The following is a 20,193-nucleotide window of genomic DNA, read 5'->3' as shown; positions in this document are numbered from 1 at the left end:
ACCAGCTGCTGCTGATGCAGCCTTAGCTGTGGCGTTCCCTGCCCGTTCACTGCTCAACTGCAGAATGCATCTGCTTTATTACTTTAATTTCTAGTGCTAGACTTTCCAAGGATTTTATAAGAAAGGAAGTGTCATCCACGAATTTAGCTAGATGGCACAACAAATACTTTGCCTGGTGCATCATGGGTGCTTACTGAAGCAAAATGATGTTGGGGTGGGAGAGAGGAAAAGCCAAGTCTGTTGCCCACTGCTAGCAGAGGCCTGACAAAAACTCCAACCTATCTGTTTATGGAGGGAAGCACATCTGAATATTAGAAAGTTGCTGCACTATAGCTACGCACACTTGACTGCTTCACAGTTCTGCAGCACTGTTAAGCTTCAAACTGAGAAACAGGCTATTTAAGTGGTTGATCAAGACTCCGAACTGCATTTTTAAGGTCTTCATTAATTTTAATTCTGAAGATGGGAGCAAACTGATCTATAATAAGACTCAGCTCCTGAAAAATACTGAACCAGTTCATAGGAGACAACTTTGGGAGAACGCAGACTTAAAGCACTGCAGAAGACAAGAGCAAAATCGAGGTGACCTTACTCCTGTGCTTTCATAAACCCTTCCACAAACTGTCCTGATCCAGCTGAAACAGCACAACCTTTACAGAGTGGGCAAAATTATATTGAAAAAATATGTTTATATATTGCACCTGTAAATCCGTATAAACTTATAAAACAAATTAAACAAGTCCAATGGCAGGTGACCTGTTCATGCCCACCCACTCTAGCATACCCCTGCTCGAAGGCTGAACGCAGCCCTGACAACTCCTGCTCTCAGGAATGGGAGGCAGCACTTCAAAATATTTGTAGTGGTAAAATCCCAAGTTCATAGGAGCACCAAAGGAAGGACAAGTGGACCATGGGTTTCATCCATAATATTCTGGACGCCTTTGAACTCAGCATTGTTACTGCTTCACGTGTTGTTTTTAAACTCTTGTCTGATGCAAACCAACCGTGGGTTGTTTGTGTTTCTTCCACTCTGACAGAGACTTTTGTGTCTACGAAGTACTTTAAGCAGGTGGGCAATTGCCGCCCCCTTCTTTTTGGTTCCTCTACATATCACGAGTGTTTAAGCCCACACTTTGTCAGGTCAAAAGTTCCCTTGGGCTGTGAATCTTCTCATTGTCATCACGCGCTGCTGCTGCTGCTTCTTCCAATGGGTGATTACTGATTACACCGCTGTTAACCTGTGTCCAAAGGGCGATGAATTGAAATCACAAATCTTGAGTTGCCTGTTCGTGTGTGGGTACACCCAGGGTCAGCTCCACATCGAGCTGTAACCTGCACCAGGCCTCTCCACCTGACAGACTTGGGTGTAGCAGATTAACTCCCACCAATGCCCTGGTGTGGGATTAAAACTGTCTTTTCACATCCAGGCAAGGAGATACACCCAGGTACTTCTGGGGGGCACCTCTGCTGGGCTCCTCCAGCAGCAGGTCCGCAGGGACTGAAGCAGACACACCGTGGCCACAAGGCCAGGATGTCACAGGCCGGCACACCACAGGCCGGGTGACCACAGGCCGGGACGCCACAGACCGGGCTCCGCCACCAGCAGCTGCCACAAAGGCCTTGTGCCATACAGGGGACTGCCGGTGCCTTTCCCTCGGGGCCTGAGGGTGACTGAAAAGGCGAGGAGGAAGGCTGTGGTTTTAATTTTTCAGTCAGAAAGAGTCAAGAGCTTTAGTATCCGGCTCCAGTGAGCCTGGCGTAAGAGCCTGTGAAGGGAGCAGGTGCCATTTCCAAGCCCCCCGCGGGCACCCAGCGGTTCTCCAGCAGCCCGGCTGAGCCAGGCCCGCCGGCAGCGCGCTGTAACGGTAGCCCGGAGGCCGAGTACCGGTCCCACGGGGTCACTAACCGGCCGCCGGGGGTGCCGGCCAAGCCTGCACATCTCCACTGACGCGGCCGCCGGCCGCCCCGCCTCCGCACCTTCCTCGCATGCGCGTTCCGGGGCCGCGACGAGGCTCCCTCTCTTCCTGCCGCCCGCCCGCGGGCGCCCCGCAACCTGCATAAAGATCTCTCACCCCTCTGCAGCCGCGGGGGCCGCTCTCTCCTCAGCGAGCGGCGCGCCCGGGATCGAGCATAGCACCGTAGGGCCGCGGGGTGGGTGAGGGCGGCGGCGGAGCTATTCAGATTCCGGGGTGGGGCGGGGCGGGGCGAGGCGTGGGAGACCCCGGGGTGACGCAGGGGCGGCGGCGGCGCGCGGGGACGGCGGGCGGTGCGGGCGGGATGGCGGCGGCGGGCGGCGCGGCCCCGCAGCCGGAGCCGGAGCCGGAGCTGGAGCTGGAGCGGCGCGGCCCGGCGGCGGAGGGCGAGGAGGAGGCGGCCGAGGCGGAGCTGGCGGCCGAGCTGGCGGCGCGGCGCAGCGCGGAGGCGCGGCGGCTGGTGCTGTCGCCGCGGCGGCTGTCGGGCCCGCTGCCCGCCGGGCTGTCGCAGTGGTTCCCGGCGCTGGAGGTGCTGGACGTGAGCGGGACGGGGCTGGCGGAGCTGGGCGCCGAGCTGCTGGCCCTGCCGCGTCTCCACACGCTCCTGGCCAAGAACAACCGGCTGGGCGGGCCCGGCTCGCTGCCCAAGGGGCTGGGGCAGGCCCCGCTCGGCCGCTCCCTCCGCGTCCTCAACCTCAGCGGGAACCGCTTCGCAGAGGTGCCGCCCGCCCTGCTGGGGCTCCGCGGGCTGCAGAGCCTCAGCCTCGGCGGCAACCGCCTCCACGGCATCCCGCCCGACATCCAGGAGCTCCGCAGGTGAGGGCAGGGCGCCGGGCGGGACGGGCCTCCCGCGCCCCCGGGGCCGGGCCTGGGCCGTTGCCCGGCGGGGATGGGGGGTGAGGGAAGCCCCGCGGCTGCCAGGTAAACCCAACCGGATTTTCTGGCCACCGCCGGCAGCACGCCTTGCACCTCGCTCCCACTCGGGGAGTGAGTTTTGCCCAGCCTCAGCTGTCTCCAGGCACTGCAGCCGCTAACGTGGCTCTTCCCCTTGGCCAGGCGCAGTTGCCAACCACTGGAGCCGCTGGCCGGGCGGACAGTGGGCACAATGGGCGGCTTGCTTGGGATTTCCCAGTCCGCCGGCTGCCTTGGTGAGGGGAGGCTCCTCAGAACGATGGCACGGTTGGTAGGAGCATTGACGCACAGCAGGCACCCCATGGCTCTGCTCTAATGCAGATCTCTAGGCGAGAGCAAAATAAAACCCCCGGTCTCTTGCAGCTGGTGGCTGTGCGGTGGGCTGCACGGGGAAACAGAGATCTGGCTGTGGCTCGTGCAGACAATAGGGCCTTTCTGATACAGCTCCAGTCTCATCTGGGTGCTTGCTGGCATTGGGGGGGGGTGGGGGGTGTTGTGTTTCTCTCCACCCCTCTGGCTCATGTAGATCCGGCAGATCAGCTGACAGGCCTTCTGAAGCGTTGATCCCTGGGCCGCGCTCGGATGCGGTGGTACGTGTGGCTCCGGGGCTGGGCCAAACAACCGCAGGCCCATGGCATGGAAACCCATGGCTGAATCACGGCAGTTCCTACCAACTGTTCCCACCCCACCGATGCTTGGTAGGACTGGGTATTGACTGCCCACGTTGACCTGGGGTAGGTACATCTGAGGCCTGGCCTCCTCCTGGGCAAGCTGGAGGCCGTGTTCCGACTTGTGTGTTACGTGCAGGCACTTTGGTGAGTCCTGCTGGTTTCTCATGCCGCAGACTAGCCCCTGCATGGCTCTGTGCTAAGGCTTTGGGTCTGAACTCTCTTTGCTCCAGCTCTTTGCCAAAGGACTCACCTGAGGCAGCCTCTTACGCAAATTCCAGCAACCTTGACCCTAAATAGCTGGATTTGCCCTGATGGCTCAGCAGAGCTGCATCCAGTGGAAGCACTGGATGTTGTGTGTGGGATGCTGTCTCCCACGGCCTGAGGTAGGCAGGTTGTGCCAGAGCTGCTTGAGTGCTGGTAGGGTATGGTTTTGTCTGCTGTAATGTAAATACAGTTGGGTATGTGACTTTTGCCCAGGTGCACCTCTTGAGGATTTGGAGCAATTGTGGGTTAAGTGAAGTTAGAGAGATGCTATGAGGCATTTTGAGTGGTAGAGAATGCCCATGTCCTTGGCAGAGTTGGGATGCGTCCTGCGTTGGGGCTGTCAGGGGAAGGAGGAACCTCAGTTTTCTCTCTGTTCAGTAGCCGTCGCTTCAGGGATAATGAGGGAAATGAGGACAGCGGCACCAACTTCAAAGGAGAGGAGGCCGATGGAGGAGGACAGTTGTGTGGGAGATGATGCATGTTGCCTCTGTGGCATGCCTGGTAGCATCCAGGATGTGGTTGGGATCTGGTTGTTGCTGCCACCTCTGAGGCAGAGGCTCCCTGCTGCTGCTTACACGCTGTCATCTGTGGTTGTGATTATTTTTTTTTCCTTTTTTCCCCAAGAAAACAAACCTCAGCCCTGCTTTTTGTTACACTGCTGACCTCAGGAAGATAATCAGGCTGCATAGCACTGCACATGATGCCCCAGTGGGCTATGCTCCGTGCTGTACCCCTGTCAAATTCCTGGTGCATGGTTATTCTGCTTTGTTCCTCTGGCCTGTCCTGAAGAAGGGCTTCGGTTTGTCCTGTCCTGCAGCTTTTCTTGGGCTGGTCATGCTTGAACCCCAGAATTCTGAGAAGGTGAATGGGGACAAGACTATTGAACTGTCTGGTTATCATTACAAAGTGATGTGTCAGGTAGAAAAACGAGACTAGACCCAGCTTGTGTCTGCTGCCCGCGTAATTACTGCTAACTCATTGAACTTCTGCTAATGTGTCACCATAATATAATTGAACTTTAGCTCAAGATAGCGAATTGGTGCTCCACCAGGATTGTCAACTTCTTTACCACTGTGCCATCAGTGACCCTTCTGTATCCGGGACTGCTCAAGTAACCAAAGGAAGTGGCACACTTGCTTGCCAGAGCTGGGAGAAAACAATGCTTTATAATCTAATGTTCCTTCAGAGGGAATCCTGAATCTACTCAGTGGGAGCCAGATAACCAGTGACCCAACACACTTGCCAAAAAGATAGTGAATGTGTAGAGAAACTGTTGCTAGATCCTCCTCTCGCCTGCCAGCAAGAGGGGTGTCTGCAGTGTGAGTGTGCGTGGTGTTGAAGTGGGTAAAACGAGCCTGAGTGAGGACAGAGCAGAGCCAGCTGCTGTGGCAGGGCAACACGGAGACCTCCCCATTCGCTTCTGCACTCTGGGCTGGGAGGCGGCATCTGGTGTAGGTGTTGGGGCTTCTGTTAACCTCGCAGCTCGAGCCGCAAGGGTCCATCTCGCTGTTGCTGGCAAGCCAAGACTCTGAGCCTTTTTCCAGATGCAACCTCCCATGAAAAACATTTTTTTCATGTTGTATGATCTCTGAGGCCACAGAGGAATGAATGCAAGCAGCACTTTGATAGGACACGTTCCTCCTGCTGGTACTTGAGCTCCTGAGGCCAGCAGTGCTCTTCTTCCTGTGACCCTGGCAGCTTCCCATTTCCTCCAGTCACTGATTATAGAGCAAAGCAGAGCTGCAGAGATCTAGAAATACTACTTATGTTTCCAGGGAACGTCTGAGCTCTCGTGAAACTTTTAAAAAATTCTTGATAACTAAGCAGTTAAGTCTTTCCTCTGCACCCTGTAGTTTCCTGTTGTAGTTTCTGAAGGGGTAGCATGTTGGTTTTAGCGAAGGCCAGGTAACTCCTGCAGCAGGTAAGGAACCTGCATGGTGAAGCTGAAGGACTAGAAAGCTGATGGGTCTGATATGCCAAAGGAGAAGGAACACGCTGGCAGCTACAGAGGCAAAGGCCCTGAAATGAGACACGTGTGCCGTGCGGTGTTACTCACATGAAGATAATAAATCTTCAACTTCTCAGAAATCTGGGGTCAGACATTCTGTGCAAAAACTTTTCCCTAGCATGTTCCTGGTGATCTGGCAAGCTAATAAAAAGCAATTAAAAACCACAACCGGTCCTGCTGCTGTCTTGTCTTACTCCTTCCAGCTTCGGCCATCTGCCCCATCCTTGCCCACACAAATCTTTGTGTGCAGTGCAGGATCCTGCGGGGAAAGTGAGTGCCTTTTGCCTGATTATCAGTTACCTCCTAGGCTGTTGTAGAAGTACCACCCATAGATAGATGTCCTGCTGCTTCAGACTTCTTCGCACTGCTTCATCGGTGGATGATCATGATTGCTCTGGTGATGGCAGCAGGATGATGCTGATCATAGCATGCTGGCACCAAGGATCAATAGCCTTTGATTCATGTTTTCCATTAGGAAAATGCAACTCTCTTTCCTTCCAGTTCCACCATAGGTGTCTGTGGTGACCAGCAACAGCCTCATGTTTCTGAGAAAGGTAAGTGTGGGCCCTGCTGAAGGCTTTTGTTAAGTTATGTTGAGGCTGTGCCAGCTCCTTTGGTAAGCCCGCCGCCCCCGGTTCAGGCAGCTAGCAGTGTCAGCACAGTGCAAGACCTCAATTGCAGCGTTGGCTGTTGCTGTGAATGTCGAGTAGGAAATGCACCAGGTAGGTGAGAGCAGCTCTCTTTGCATTGCTTTCCTGTTTGGTACCAGATAAAAGATGAGCTTAGCGTAGGTAGACCGAAGTGTCATCTTTTCTGTAGTTCTCCCTCCGACACTGACCTTGCTGAGTTTTTGGCGTGAGATGTTATAGGCAGCCTCTCTCTCTCAGACTCAATTCACAGCCCCCAGCAGCTCCTGAGCTGTGATCTGCGTAGGCATCCCACCGCTGCGCTGGCTGGGTCTGTCCTTCCTCTGCTGATCCAGCTGGGGATGTGCTGAGGGACAATGTGTGTTATGGCTGGTGAGCTGGAAATGCGGTTGTCTACTTGTCCCCGTTCTGGACGAAATCTGTTTGGCAAGTCTGGTAAAACACAGCTCTGATGCTTACTGTCCAACTGTGGCTTTTGACTTAAGGGTGTGTGGATTGCCCTCGTCAGCGTGCACGCCTGCAAGTGTCCCATAAAGAGAAAAATTCTCAAGAGCTTAGTGAAATGAAGTTAATACCTTGAATCTCCAGACGTGAATTTCAGGTTTAGTCTGACTCTTCCAGTGAATACTCTCATGCTCAGTAGAGCACCAGGAGCAGGTGGAAAGAGCTTGGAAAAGAGCCAGGCTCTTCCCAGGTGTCTGCCGTGCATGCTTCTTTCCTTCTTGCTTGGATCCCTCTAGTAAAGCCCAGTTGTGCAAGGGCTGGGATCAAAGGCCTCAAACGCCTAACTGGATTCATCCAAGTTTTGTGTAGAGGCTTAGGTGCCATGAAAACCAGAGTATTTGCTTTTATTTGTGGGTAGTATTAAGCGTGTTAGACAAGCATATGCTTAAGAAGGGCTGTTACAGTGTGGGAAAAACGGCAAGGGAAGCTTTGATAAAGATACAGCATTAGGAAATCTGCTTGCTGCCTCCCTTTTTCTTCCCCTCTTCAAACGTTTTGCAAATAGTTTTCAGACAACTGTTTGATCTTAAATTTGCGTGTCAGCAAAGGCTATGCAGTTCTCTCAGGAATTAACAAATTGCAGAACAGGGTTAACAGGAGTGTACTGTGGGCTGCTTTTAAATTCCTGCCTTGCATGAGCCTCAAAACTGCCCTGGAAATTTCTTGCTAAAAAGTTTATCTTAAAAAGACCTGGAGCTATTTCAGGCTCTGTTGTTTCTTTTTAGATTACCTATTTAGATGCATCTGTTTGATGTCAGCTGTTAAATTTTACCCAAAGAAGCATCTGTGGGGAAAGAGGGTGGATTTAAAATTTGAGTATCTTCCATGCCAGGAGACATTCTCCCCTTGAAACACGACTATGAAAGCGTGGTAATTGATAGGGTATAAAAAAATACCTCGAGTGTGTAGAGTGGGCTCTTATTTACTGGGTGTTTTGGGGCTTTTTGATTTGTTTTGTGGTATACGATGACCTGGAAACCTTAAGGACATACTCAAGCAGAAATGTACGGTCTCTTGGCACGTTAAACTTTGCTGCCGCAACCTGAATCGATTCATGTTCGGGCATTTCCCCACTCTAACAGGATTTTCACTGCCACCCTGCAACCCGGTGGTGTGAAATCCCCTGCCAGAGAGGAGTGACACACGAGGGGCTTGTGTTGTGGTTTAACCCCAGCCAGTAGCTAAACATCACGCAGCTGCTTGATCATTCCCTCCGTGGGATGGGGGAGAGAATTGGGGAGGGGGGAGTAAAATCAGTGAGTTGAGATAAAGACAGTTACTAGGGCAGAAAAGGAAGGGGAAATAATACTAAATGATAAAAGGATTAGCATATACAAAACAAGTGATGCATAATGCAGTTACTCACCCGCTGACCGATGCCCAGCCGGTTCCCAAGCAGCAGCCTCTGAGCAGCTTCCCCCCCCAGCCCCCTCCCCAGTTTATATACTGAGCATGATGTCCTATGGTATGGAATATCCCTTTGGTCTAGTTGGGTCAGCTGTCCTGGCTGTGTCCCCTCCCAGCTTCTTGTGCCACTCCAGCCTGCTTACTTGCTGGTAGGGTGGTGCGTGAGAAGCTGAGAAGTCCTTCATCTAGTGTAAACCCTGCTTAGCAACGTTACCAACATTACTCTTATCCTAAAGCCAAAACATGGTGCTATACCAGCTGCTAGGAAGAAAATTAACTGTCCCGGCCGAAGCCAGGACAACCTGGCGTGCTGGCTGCTCCTTGGCACAGCTCGTCCTGGCTGTGCGGAGCGAGGGACCTGCTGGCTGTGAGGCTGAAAGGGCCTCGGGCTTTTTATTAGTGCATTTGTAAACATTGCTAAAAAACAGGAGAGAAAGTGTCGCCCCCCATTAGTTGCTCTGTCAAATGGAGGTTTTTTTTCAATTTTTCTGAAGACGGGTTTTGCTAGTGTTTGTCGCCCCTTGATACTTGTTCAGCCAGAGCCTGTGTGGCAGGTTGGAAGCACGTAATTTATTCTACCTTCAAAAATAGGAACCGAGCTTACATTTGTTTGAGGCTGGCTGATCTTTCTTTTTTTTCCAAGTTCCTGGACTGACTTTTGAAAGTACAGAAAAATTCCAGCTCTCCCTCTGTGTACACAGTGATGCATGAGACCTTAGCCGGCTTGTCCAAACGACTACACAGATTAATGATTGTCAGAAAAACTGGGTCTTGGTGTGAAAGGTTAGTTAGAAGTATTGGCTGAGCTCCGTCCCGTCTCTACTGTGGTCCTCCGGTGAAAAAACGGTAACCGTGGTGGATTGCCTTGTTGCAGGCTCTTTCGTGAGGAGGGCAGAGCTCAGCGCTCTCTTGCTCGTACTGAGCAGCAAACTGCCCTGCGAGTAGGACATGTGGAGAGCCAGCGTTGCCGTGGCCTCTGCGTATGCGCTGGGTATGGCACAGGATCAGGCTGGGAGCAGATGAGCTGGGAACAGACTGTGGCCCCGGTGGTGTGGTTGGCGCTCCTCGCAAAAGGGTTGCATCCCGTGGAAGTCCTTGCCTGTGTCGTGATTCGCTTCGCTCAAGCAATTCTTGACACTTCAATTTGATGCAGAAATGACTGGTGTTATTTTTTTCCATCTCGCTCAGCCAACACTAGGATCTAGCAAATTATATTTTGGGGACAGGAGTTACACATCTCTTTTGCCTACTGAGCCGTGTTTCAGTGGAAGCTGTAAGAACAACTTTAAAATAAGTTTCTTTATAGTTTCAAAACCTCCTCCCTGTGCTTTTTTAAATAAATTTACCGTCTAGCTCATATCTTAAATTGATGTTGGAAATTCTGAATTTGCTGTACTAGACTGGGCCCAGGGACTTGTTAGTCTGCTGACCTCAAAAAAGTGTTTCAGAAGACCAGTAAAAAGAAAAGAATTTTTAAGAAACCCTTTGCTGCCAGTGAAGGAGTTCCCTTATTTAGTGGAGTTTTTTTTTAGTTAGAAGCAGTTTGTTGTGTGTTGTGTGGAGCTTTACGTCCTAGCTAGTATAACTGAGTGTTCTTATTACTCAGACTTTGCAAAGAATGGATTTGAAAGCTGTGAGTAGTTTGTAGGCAGTGCTTTTGCCTGCTTAGTTTGCACAGTAAACTTACACATTTCGGGCCTCGCAATGACTCTCAGAAATATTTTTTACTATGTATTTTGCACCCGTCTTCTCCTCCTCCTGGTAGTATATGTTTTTATACAATGTGGCTTTACAGACATGATTGTCTTCAGACACAGAGGATGAAGAGTTAATTATTCATTTCTCCTAGGAAGTGGAAACTTGTACACATCTAAACCTTGTTTAAACATTGAAATCCACGTTACTAGAATTCCCTTGCCCAACAGTTTTCAGTGTGGGCTCCAGCAATGGCATGGAGTTAAAATACGCCTAGGAATTGTGTGGTCAGCAGTTAAGTCCCTAATGAGAGCCGAGCAGCCTAAATCCACCTTGGGAGACAATGGAAGCTGAAGGAGGAATTTTGGTTAAAACTTGGGGCTTTGTGAGGGGATCAAAATTTAATTAAAAATAATCCCCCTTGATGCGGTCTCTGCGCAGCAGCCTTCCTCCTACCCCTGCTCCTCACCTACAGGTTCTCTGCATAGAAGAGGCTACTGTGAGCAGTGGGGTAGTGGTGGTTTTCCCTGTGTACTTTCTTGAGTGTTCAGAGTAACCTTCCCGTGGCTGTCCCACTTGATCTCTCAACTGAAGCAAGGGTAGTTCCTTCCTTTCATATAGTCAAATTCAGTTAATTTGTGCCCACTTTGTGAGATTTCAGTTGTTTGGCTTGCCTCTGATGTACTCCAGAAAGGCAGGCGACTCCGGGGGAAGTGAAGTCTGCGAGTGTTGTGTTGTGGGGTCTGTTGTTCTGTTCCGTGCTGTTGGGCAGATGGACCTTTGTGCTGTGTTAGTGGCCCCCGTAGCCCAATTAGGTGCTGTCGTTGGATCTTTGAGGTTCAAGTTTCTTGCAGGAACTGAATGAATTAGTCTCTTTCTACTGGTCTTCCGCTCCGTCCCAGGGGAAGCCTCAGGGAGGAGCTACTCCGGTGCTCCACACGTGCTGGGGAACAGTTTTAGGGTTCAGACCTGCCTCTGGATTGACCACAGTGTCCCTTGGGTTGTTTGGTCCTGTGTTTCTTTGCCGGTTGTACCCAATACCTTTCCCAGTTGCTGGAGTGGGATGAAGGTATCTTCCATTCCAAGGAGGTTATAAGCTGTTCTCAAAGCAAGGCTGACGGAGCCTGGGTGACTTCTCTTTCCCTGAGCTGCGGGGAATGCTGGGTGGATCGCAGGGGGACACAGCTGGAGCCGGGCAGCTAACCTGAGCGCGTGCTGGCGATCTTGAACCAGCACGGGCAGACAGGACCATGGGATCCACCCCATCGTCAGGCATGGGAAAAAGCATCGGGACCGTGATTAGCAGTGGTGTCTCTTCCCAGCCAGAAGTACCCAAACTGAACTTGCCTTTGCTCCTCTTCCAGGCGACATCTGAGAATGGGGGGTGGAGGCGGGGGGGGGGGGGAACATCTGACTCTTTGAAATAGGGACTCAAAAGCTATTATGTTGAAGAAAAGTGCTTGCCAATTTTTTTCCTAGGAGGGCAGAGATGCAGCAAATACCGGCTATTCCACCTGGCCGAAGGGATCTGGTGCCTCTCTTTGTTGCTGTCTCCCATCCACGGAAGTTCCACAGGACATCCAGTGATTTTTGATACTATATTTTTTTTCTCCCCATTTTATTTAGGCCCAAACTGCAGTTAAGCCCAGCCAGTGCTTTTGGTAGCTTTGGGCTCCTTGACTTCAGTATAGTGAAATCAACGTGTCTGAGAAACTGTGTGATGTACTTGTGTGGCTCGGGTGCGCTCTGCACTGTTGCAGCTGTGGTGGTGTCAGCATGTGAACTGTATCAAAGCAGGACTGGCAGCCTCTGACTTCTGCTGAAAGGTTGCAGTTAGACACCGAGGAGTCAAGTGATACCATAAAGAGCGACTAGCACTTGTGCAGGGCCAGGATTTTCAGGGAGAGCCACTGCTGTCTTGCTTTGCCCCTCCTGAAGCTGAGAACCCCCACTGGCTGCAGCAGGGCTGCAGACCCTTGTGTACAGGCTGCTTTTGCTTGGAAATACCAGCAGGAGCTTTGTATGCAGGGTTGGTGTAGGAATATGTAGTGGTCTGGCACCTGCCGGCAGATAGAATGGTGACTGCAGGAGGCTGGAGGTAAATCTCAACATTATCTGTTGTGAAACAGCAGCTCTGTTGTAATTTTGATGTGCAACTCAGCTTCACGCCCCCCAGCAAATTATCTCATACATAGTATTCTGTAAGTTTTCTTTAAAAAATGCAGGAGATGAGAAGACCTACTGTTAAATGAAACTGGAAACAACCTTAATGAAATAATGTGTTTTCTCTTCTCTTTTTCAGTTTAGAGTTTCTCTACCTTGGAGGGAATTTCATTACTTCAATTCCACCTGAACTAGCAAACCTACCTTCTCTAAGCTATCTAGTTCTGTGTGACAACAAGATCCAGAGCATTCCACCGCAGCTGGCACAGTGAGTATTTACTGTCATCAGCCACCAGCCGTAATTAACCCTTTGAGCTTTTCCTTCTGCATGTGTGGATGAGAGCACCTGGGAGGACGTATCTGTCCTTCGGTTTGTTGGTGTAACTAGACTTGAACAAGAAGATCCTTAGCATGGTGCACTGCAGGCAGACCATGAATATATAATATGAAAATCTCAATCAAAGACTCACAGAAAAAAAATATCACTGAGTGTACACTTTAAGGTGAATTCATAGATTTGTACAGAAAGCCCTGGGAAGTACTTGGGCAACTCTGAAAAGATAAACTGCCGTGCTATTGCATTCTTGGTGATGGATGCTTGGTCAGTTTTGTCTTTCACCCAAAGCCTTTCTGCGTGTGGTTTTGTGTTGTACCATCCCCTGTGTTCGCTTGGCACTTCTTACTCTGGGATGTCAGAATGTTTTAGTGTTTGTAAAATCCCTCAGCAGAGCCCTAGAGGCTAAGTTACTGCTTCATCTGTTTCATAAGGAGGGGAAAAAAGGACGTGCCCAACTCTGGAGGGGCTGGCTAAGATGGCAGGTGAAGAATTCAGTATGTAGCTGTAACCCAAAAAGCAACTGACTGAATGACAGCATGGAGGTTTCAGAGTTGGAATTGGATGGTGTAGTGGTTTTGTTCTTGATGTACGATGTCCAATTGTCCTGTAACTTGTACTGGCTAGAGAGCATCCCTGGATGCTGTGCTGGAGCATTGCTTTGTGCTTCCTGATGGAGAACACCTCCTCCAAAAGCCAAAAACCTGCTTATCACGTGTTCCGGTGCTAGCCTGGCCTGACCTTGCTTAACATTGGAGATCTGGTAATATCGCAGCGTAAGGCGATGCAGCCGCAAGCAACGAAAACACAGGGTTTTCCAGAGCCGGTTGCCTACCGGCGCTCATCTTTAATGCATGAGCAAAATCAGGTGACTTTCATTCAAAGTACTGCGTGGAACCACTCTTGATGCATGCACTGGGTACAAGGAAGCCTTATCTCCCCCGAAAGCACGCAGGTTTTGTACTGTTGTTCTGTGTACCCTTTTTTGGGGGGTGGGAGTGGGAATACTGAGGGGGACAGCAGCATATTTAAGACTGTGTTTCTTGAACAGGTATTCTGGAGCTGCGCCAAGTTTTCTAGGGCATTGTGTGTGCTAGAGTAACAGCAGCTTTTTTAGCACAAAGTTATGCTTTTAAAAGAAGAAATGCCAAAGAAAAAGAAATTGGTGGGAGAGGGGAGAGTAACCAGGTGTGCGTAATGCAGTTGTGGAATGATTTTGCTTGCACATCTTGACTGAGTTTCCATCTCCGTTTGCAGGCTGCATTCCCTGCGCTCCCTTAGCCTGCACAATAACCTGCTGACTTACCTTCCTCGAGAGATCCTTAACCTGGTTCACCTGGAAGAGCTTAGCTTGCGTGGGAACCCCTTGGTGGTTCGGTTTGTCCGTGACCTGACCTACAATCCCCCAAGCCTTCTGGAACTGGCTGGACGCACAATTAAAACTCGCAGTGTTCCCTACGCTCCCAGCGATCTCCCGGAGAATCTGGTCCGGTATCTGAGCTTGGCCAGCAACTGTCCCAACCCTAAATGCGGGGGTAAGTTCACCTTCGCTGCCCTGCTTCCTGCTTTCACCTGCTGGGTTTTCTTCCCTCTGACTGGCCGTGGCTTTAGTAGCTCAGTCGGGTTAGGTGTGGTGTTGCACCCAAATTAGAGTTGTATTTCATCAGCTCCGGGCCACCTGCAAACTTGTCCTTAGGGACCCGTGTTCACTTGGGAGCGATACTCAGCACTGTAGTGCTGGTTTACTGTGTTTGCATGGGAAGGTAAGACGGTGTTTCCGTCGGAGCCTTCGCAGCTCATCCCAGCACTCCTCTCCGCCTTTGTGGTCTGAAGTTTCCAATCCATTTGCCCTGAAATAGCTCAGACTGAGCAATGGACAGAACTTTTGCAAGCTCTCTTGCTGAACAGCAAGCTTCATTTCTGGGTGGAAAAGAGGAGAGAGACTGTAGTGTGTGGCAGTTACCAAGAGTAATTTGTTTAGCTCTTGCTTGGGACTAACAACATGTAGTTCCTGGAAGGAGAGGACTTCATAGAAAAGCCTAGAATGCTTGGGCCTAATTTGGCTTAATGTTTAATCTTTATCCAGAGTAAATGATCTGCTCATTTAGCCTTCAGAAGATTAAGGAAAAAAAATCGTTAATTAGTATCTACCCTGCAGTCATAATGCAGGCTGTTATCTTATCTCCTCACAGGACAATATCAAAGCATGCTCCATAAGCTAAGACGGAAGGGCTGGAACTTGTGTTGTAAGGGAGAGAAATGTTTCCTTTTTTAGAGTTTTGCACAGCTTGGCTAACAGTGGATTGGGTTTGCTCTTTCTCGCTTTTCCTTATGAGCTAGCACGGTACTGCGGTGTTGCTCTAGCGCTGCAGGAGAAAAGTTTACTCCAGACCAGCTAGGACTTAAAACACTGCTGGAAACTTCTGAAAATGTCAGTGTCTAAAATCACTTGCTGTGACGGGAAGAGAACGTAATTGTGTGTTACAGCAACGCTGTTGCCATGGAAAGTGGCATCCAAGCTCAGCATGGTGACTTCGCTCAAGCAGAAGAAAAGTAGAGCTATGAAGGTCTACTTGTGAACCTGTTTTTGCTAGCTGGTAGAAGAGGTTTTACAAGTTTGAAAATAGAGTGGATGAATTAATTTGACATTTAACAAGTTTGCAAATTCCCAGCCTGGGTGAGATTTCTTTCAAATGGTTAGAAAAAAATTGCTGAATTCTTTGGAAGTAGCTGCCCTGTGTCTTTTCACGCAGAATGTGCCATTCTGAATCGCCTCCCAGATACAGTTTTACAGTTTGGGTTTTTTCTTAATAAGAAAAGAAAATCCACATTTCCACAGGTGTCCCGGTCCCTCCTTTTCCTCCAGCATCCCTTGTGCTTCTGCGTCTGGTGTGGTGTCAACTAAATCCTAATTCGAGGCGTTTGCGCCAGCAGCCACAACCTTGCAGGATTTATGGCTTCCTCCGCGTGGGGTCTCACGTGTTGTTCCCGTTGCCTCTGCCCTTACAGGTGTCTACTTTGACAGCTGCGTCAGACAAATCAAGTTCGTTGACTTCTGCGGGAAGTATCGCCTGCCTCTGATGCACTACCTGTGCTCCCCGGAGTGCTCCTCTCCCTGCAGCTCTGCCTCCCAGAGCTCTACTTCCCAGAGCGAGTCCGACTCTGAGGACGAAGCCAGCGTCGCTGCGCGCAGGATGCAGAAAGTCCTTCTGGGATAAGAGGGAGCGGGAGGGGAAGACGGGAAGGAAAACATGTTTGAAAAGCAATAATGGAAAAACGAAGCCCGAGCCTCTGGCCTGAAGGGCTCACGAGAAACTCTTCTCAAGTCGATGTAAGGGGCAGAACATCTTAGCCAGCCTAGACCTGCTGGGCGCAGCTGCTTAGGGAACTAACTCGGTGGCATGCTGCCTTTAGGGTGCCTGGGGTTGTTAGAAACATCTCCTGTCTGGGAGACACCCCCTCTCCCTCCTGTGCGCTGGGGAGGGGGATTTGTTCTCACTGGCGGATTGAGAAGAATTTTCATACGTGACACTTCGCTGGATTTCAGTCCTCCTGCAGCGCAAAGGAGACTGTCCAGCTCTCTTAACACTGTGGTAGATCAGAAACAGGCTAATGATGCCATGTGAGTACGTACGGACCCCAATGTTTTATATAGCGTTTTGATTTTTTGCTGTCTCCTTTGATTTCAGTTACAGATTTTACACCCATCCACTACAAAATTATTTTTTTTTTCTGTTCAGGAGGAGATTTTTTCCAAACTCTGGCTACTCTTCCTTCGCCTAGAGGTGTAGTGTGTCTGTGCTGTCACAGATGTTACAGCCGTGGTAGAACCGAGCCACCTTTTTTTCTTCCTTGTTATACCAAGCTGCTCTTAGTGTTTCCTCCTAACTGTATTTGTTATTTTTCCTCCCTCTGCCTCTTCCCATCACACCTGGAGTGTTGCTGTCTTTATGGTGCCTTCAGAAAACAGACAAGTTGTTCTGTTGAGACTCAGTATTACTCCAGACTTGTGGCTGTACACGCCTGCGCAAGGGTCCAGATGTGATGCTCTGCGTCATGGTTTTGAGTCTCAGTTTACTGGAGCAAATTTGCTTTTTTATCTGTGAATTGCAGGAAGGGTCTTGACTGACATTGCTTGTTTCTGAACAGCCATGTCCCCCGGCTGCCGCCAGCCCTGCTGTGCTTGGCGCAGAATTACTTTCCATCTTTAGGGTCATCTGCTTGAAGCTGGCAGCAGCTTAATGAATTGGAAGTATGGAGAGAAGTGCTGGGGTGAATGTTTTGTTTGTTGGTGTTTTTTCTTTTTCGTAACTTGAGAGTTAAAGCCGGTAGGGAGGCTAAGGTGCGTTGTCTGAGTGTCTTGCACAAGGTGGTTTTGAAACCTCTTCCTTATTTATTTGTTTGCATTTGCTCTAGTTACAATAGCTTTGTCAGTCTGTTGGGTTGCCGAAATAACACATTCAGTTATCTTAAACTGTGTTTAGAGGAAAGCTGCAGAAACCAGCTCCGAATTTTGAAGTATTAAGAAATAGCTTATAAAGGTTAGCATTATAAAATGACATATATCTGTAAATGTACTTTAAGGGGCTGTTGTGTTTGGCTCAGCGAGAGCTGCCCCTTTATCAATATTTCATGGCAGACAGTCCTTTTGATGCAGTTTCAGATAAAGCAAATCCAACTGTGCCTTTGAATGCATGAGCAGGAGCAAATACATTGGGTTAAGAAGCTAAAGGAACGAGAAAAACTTTTCTTAACCCACTTTGGCCCTACAAGGGAAATTAAAAGCCTGTGCTCTGCTCCGGCATTCAGAAAACACAGGTACCTATTTGAATGTCTTATGGCAGCTCTGTGTTAATGGTCCTGTTTAATTACATTTGACACTTTATATATTAAAGCACTTTGATAATTCTACTCATTGTAACTAGCTTTAGTGATTATTTTTGTTAGTAGTAGTAGACTACAATGTTTCCTTTCATGTGACCTGAAGAACGAGGTCTGTGAAACTTTGCACATTCCAGTCTGTCATGGTGCGCAGGTTGATCTTCTTGCCTTGCATCTCCTTGACAGCACTGCTCATTCCCCAGTTTCCTTTGGAGAGAACTGGAATTTGAAAGAAATTATCTGTTTGTAAAATAGCACCCTGTCCGTTATTAATCATTGCAACTTAGTACAAAGATTTCCCACATGCACAGATCTGCAGGGACCTAAATTGCACGTGCTCTGTGCCTTTCCAAATAACTTTTTTTATAGTCTATTTTTAAGACACAGTAAGGTATATGTGCAAAGCAACTGGATGTCACTTTAGCAGATCCCGTGAGGTTTGCTTGGGAAGAACAACCTATAGATTTTGTGAGAAACCTGCATGCTGTTGGGTAAACTGGGATCAGAGGGTGGCCTGTACTTTGTTCTTCATCTCCTCTCTCAGATGATGCTTCCTGCCCCAAGTGAATATTGTCATACCAGCGCTGGAGGACAGTAAACTGATTGCAGAGCCCCGATTTCCAGCGAGCTGCTGATGTAACATTAGCGACTGTGTGATCTAGAACTTGGCTCTTCTGCCAGGGGAAGTGAGCCACACCAGCTGAGATCTCAAGATCTTCTGAGCTCAGGGCCATGAGGTACCACCTCCTCCGTCCCTCTCTTTAGCAGCAGCTCTCTGGAGGTCATGTGTTGGTTTTTTTTACACTTCACAAAGTTAGATTTCACCACAGTTCCTGTTGGCACACCAGCACTTCTGTGTGTGACGGGTTAGGACCGGTGGTGGCTGCTTCTAATCTGGCTTGATCCTTAACTGTATTTTCTTTCCTAACTGAACAGGCATCCCATTTCTGCCCTTATTCTCAGAGGGCTAACAGGCTAACCTTTTTTCACAGCTTCTTCACTGTAGCCAGGTCAAAACTTGACAGCTTACGCGGTTGATATCTCTACGCATTTTTAGACTTGATAAAACATCTCTTAAATATATATATATTCCCAAATGTAGCTACCAAGTTTTCTTTTTGCTGCTGGGCTTTAAAGTGCAATTCAAGTAAGTCAGGATGTAAAACAATCAAGGACTTGTAAGAAAAACCAATCAATGGTTGATTGGTTGGTTGGGGTTGGGGTTTTTTTTCCCCTCTGAGATGTATTTGAGAGGACCAGGGATGCAGGTTTGTCCTGTAGTGCCTAACGTACTGAGCCCCTGAGAGTCAGCTTGTTCAGCAATTGTTAGCCCCCAAAGACTGGAAAATGTACTGGGCAATATTATAGGTAAGACACAACTTGAAAATACACGGCTAGGTGGTAGGGATTAGTTCCTACCACCCCCTTCTCAGGGGCCCTGAGAAGCAGACGGTGGGTTTGCCAGCATTACGGCTCTCTTTGTCAGCTTTAAATAGTGGGTTTCAGTTCCTACAGATGCATCTGGGAGTGAAGCCTTCAGTCAGTGTTTTGGTATCAGTCCCCTTGTTGCTACAGCAGCCCAGCACGTCTGGCTTTTGAAACTGTTCTTGAGCTGAGACACAAGTGTGTGAAGCAGAGTTGCTCATTCCTTCCTCCCCGCAGGGCCGGGGCGCTGCCCGCATTCATCCCCTGCCCCGCCGCCGCTGCCGGGGGGCTGCGGGGCTGGCTGCATGCAGGTGCTCAGGGGTCACCTTAGAAAGAAGCAAAATATCAATGTGACTGGAAGCAACTGACACAGTTGCCAATTCTTTTATGTTTCTCTTTCTTTAATAGGAGGTGAGACTTGAGGAAGTCAGTAATGAATATTTAAACATACTCTGAAGTGGCCAGATGCAGTTTTTCATGGGCTTCTGTCCTGGTCATTTTAAGTCTTTGAAACCTTGTGTTGAATTATAATGGGAGTGGGGGGGAGGGAGGGGAGAACCAGCTCCTTTTTGTTCCTTACTCTTGTTGGCAATAATGAATGGAAGGAATTTAATCCAATGAAAGTAATGAAACTTAATCCCTGCGATGTGTCTTTGTTACCCAGTTCAAAGAACATTTTAATGCATCTTATTCACACTATGCCCTCCCTCCCCAACTGAAGGTACTTCAAATAGACTACTTCAGAATGCACACTAATGCAGCAATAACTCTGTCTTGGAAACCTCTCTATTGATTATTTCATTTGCCTGCCTGACTAGAGGATTGATCTTTTACTGACCTGAACGTTAAGGCTAGAAAGGATTCTCATCCAGCCCTTTGGGTGAATTTTTATCATGAGCATTTGTTTTAGGCCGTCTTAAAGTGCCTTATGTTTTTAAAAGTGTATTTTACTAGAAATGTATAAATGTAGAATATCTTTTAACAGTATTTCATTATGAGCTGTAAAACAAATCGCAAACACTAAACCAAAAATGTTATTTCTACAGTTGTCTGTCCATTATTTGCTGATGTCTCGATTCCGCTGTTGCCGCGGGCAGAACCCTGGCAGAATTATAAACGTTAAAAACGGGGTTAGACGTGGTCAGGGAGTAGATGGGAGGTGACCTGTGCTGGGAGTGGGCAAGACTTCCAAAGGGAATGCTGGAGCTCTTGGCTTTTGGGGCCCACTTGTGACAGACCAGCGTGTGTTACACACCCGACCCATTTACTTCTGCTGTAGCGTTGCAGAAATCTGCTCCGTGGTTTAAAG

At 49.2% G+C, this 20,193-nt stretch overlaps 1 protein-coding gene across 1 annotated transcript; it reads left to right on the top strand.

Moving 5' to 3' along the window:
• Positions 1–2,240: 2,240 nt before the first annotated feature.
• On the top strand, positions 2,241–19,929 carry LRRC58 (leucine rich repeat containing 58). The gene is made up of 4 exons (XM_056340831.1): positions 2,241–2,789; positions 12,384–12,512; positions 13,836–14,113; positions 15,588–19,929. Exons 1-4 carry the CDS (start codon positions 2,278–2,280, stop codon positions 15,794–15,796), a joined length of 1,128 nt encoding a protein of 375 aa, XP_056196806.1. The 5' UTR covers positions 2,241–2,277; the 3' UTR covers positions 15,797–19,929.
• Positions 19,930–20,193: the final 264 nt, after the last annotated feature.

The sequence above is a fragment of the Falco biarmicus genome, chromosome 5, assembly GCF_023638135.1.
Source record: "Falco biarmicus isolate bFalBia1 chromosome 5, bFalBia1.pri, whole genome shotgun sequence".
Taxonomy (NCBI): Eukaryota; Metazoa; Chordata; class Aves; order Falconiformes; family Falconidae; genus Falco; species Falco biarmicus.
This window is presented reverse-complemented; position numbering and strand designations above follow the sequence as displayed.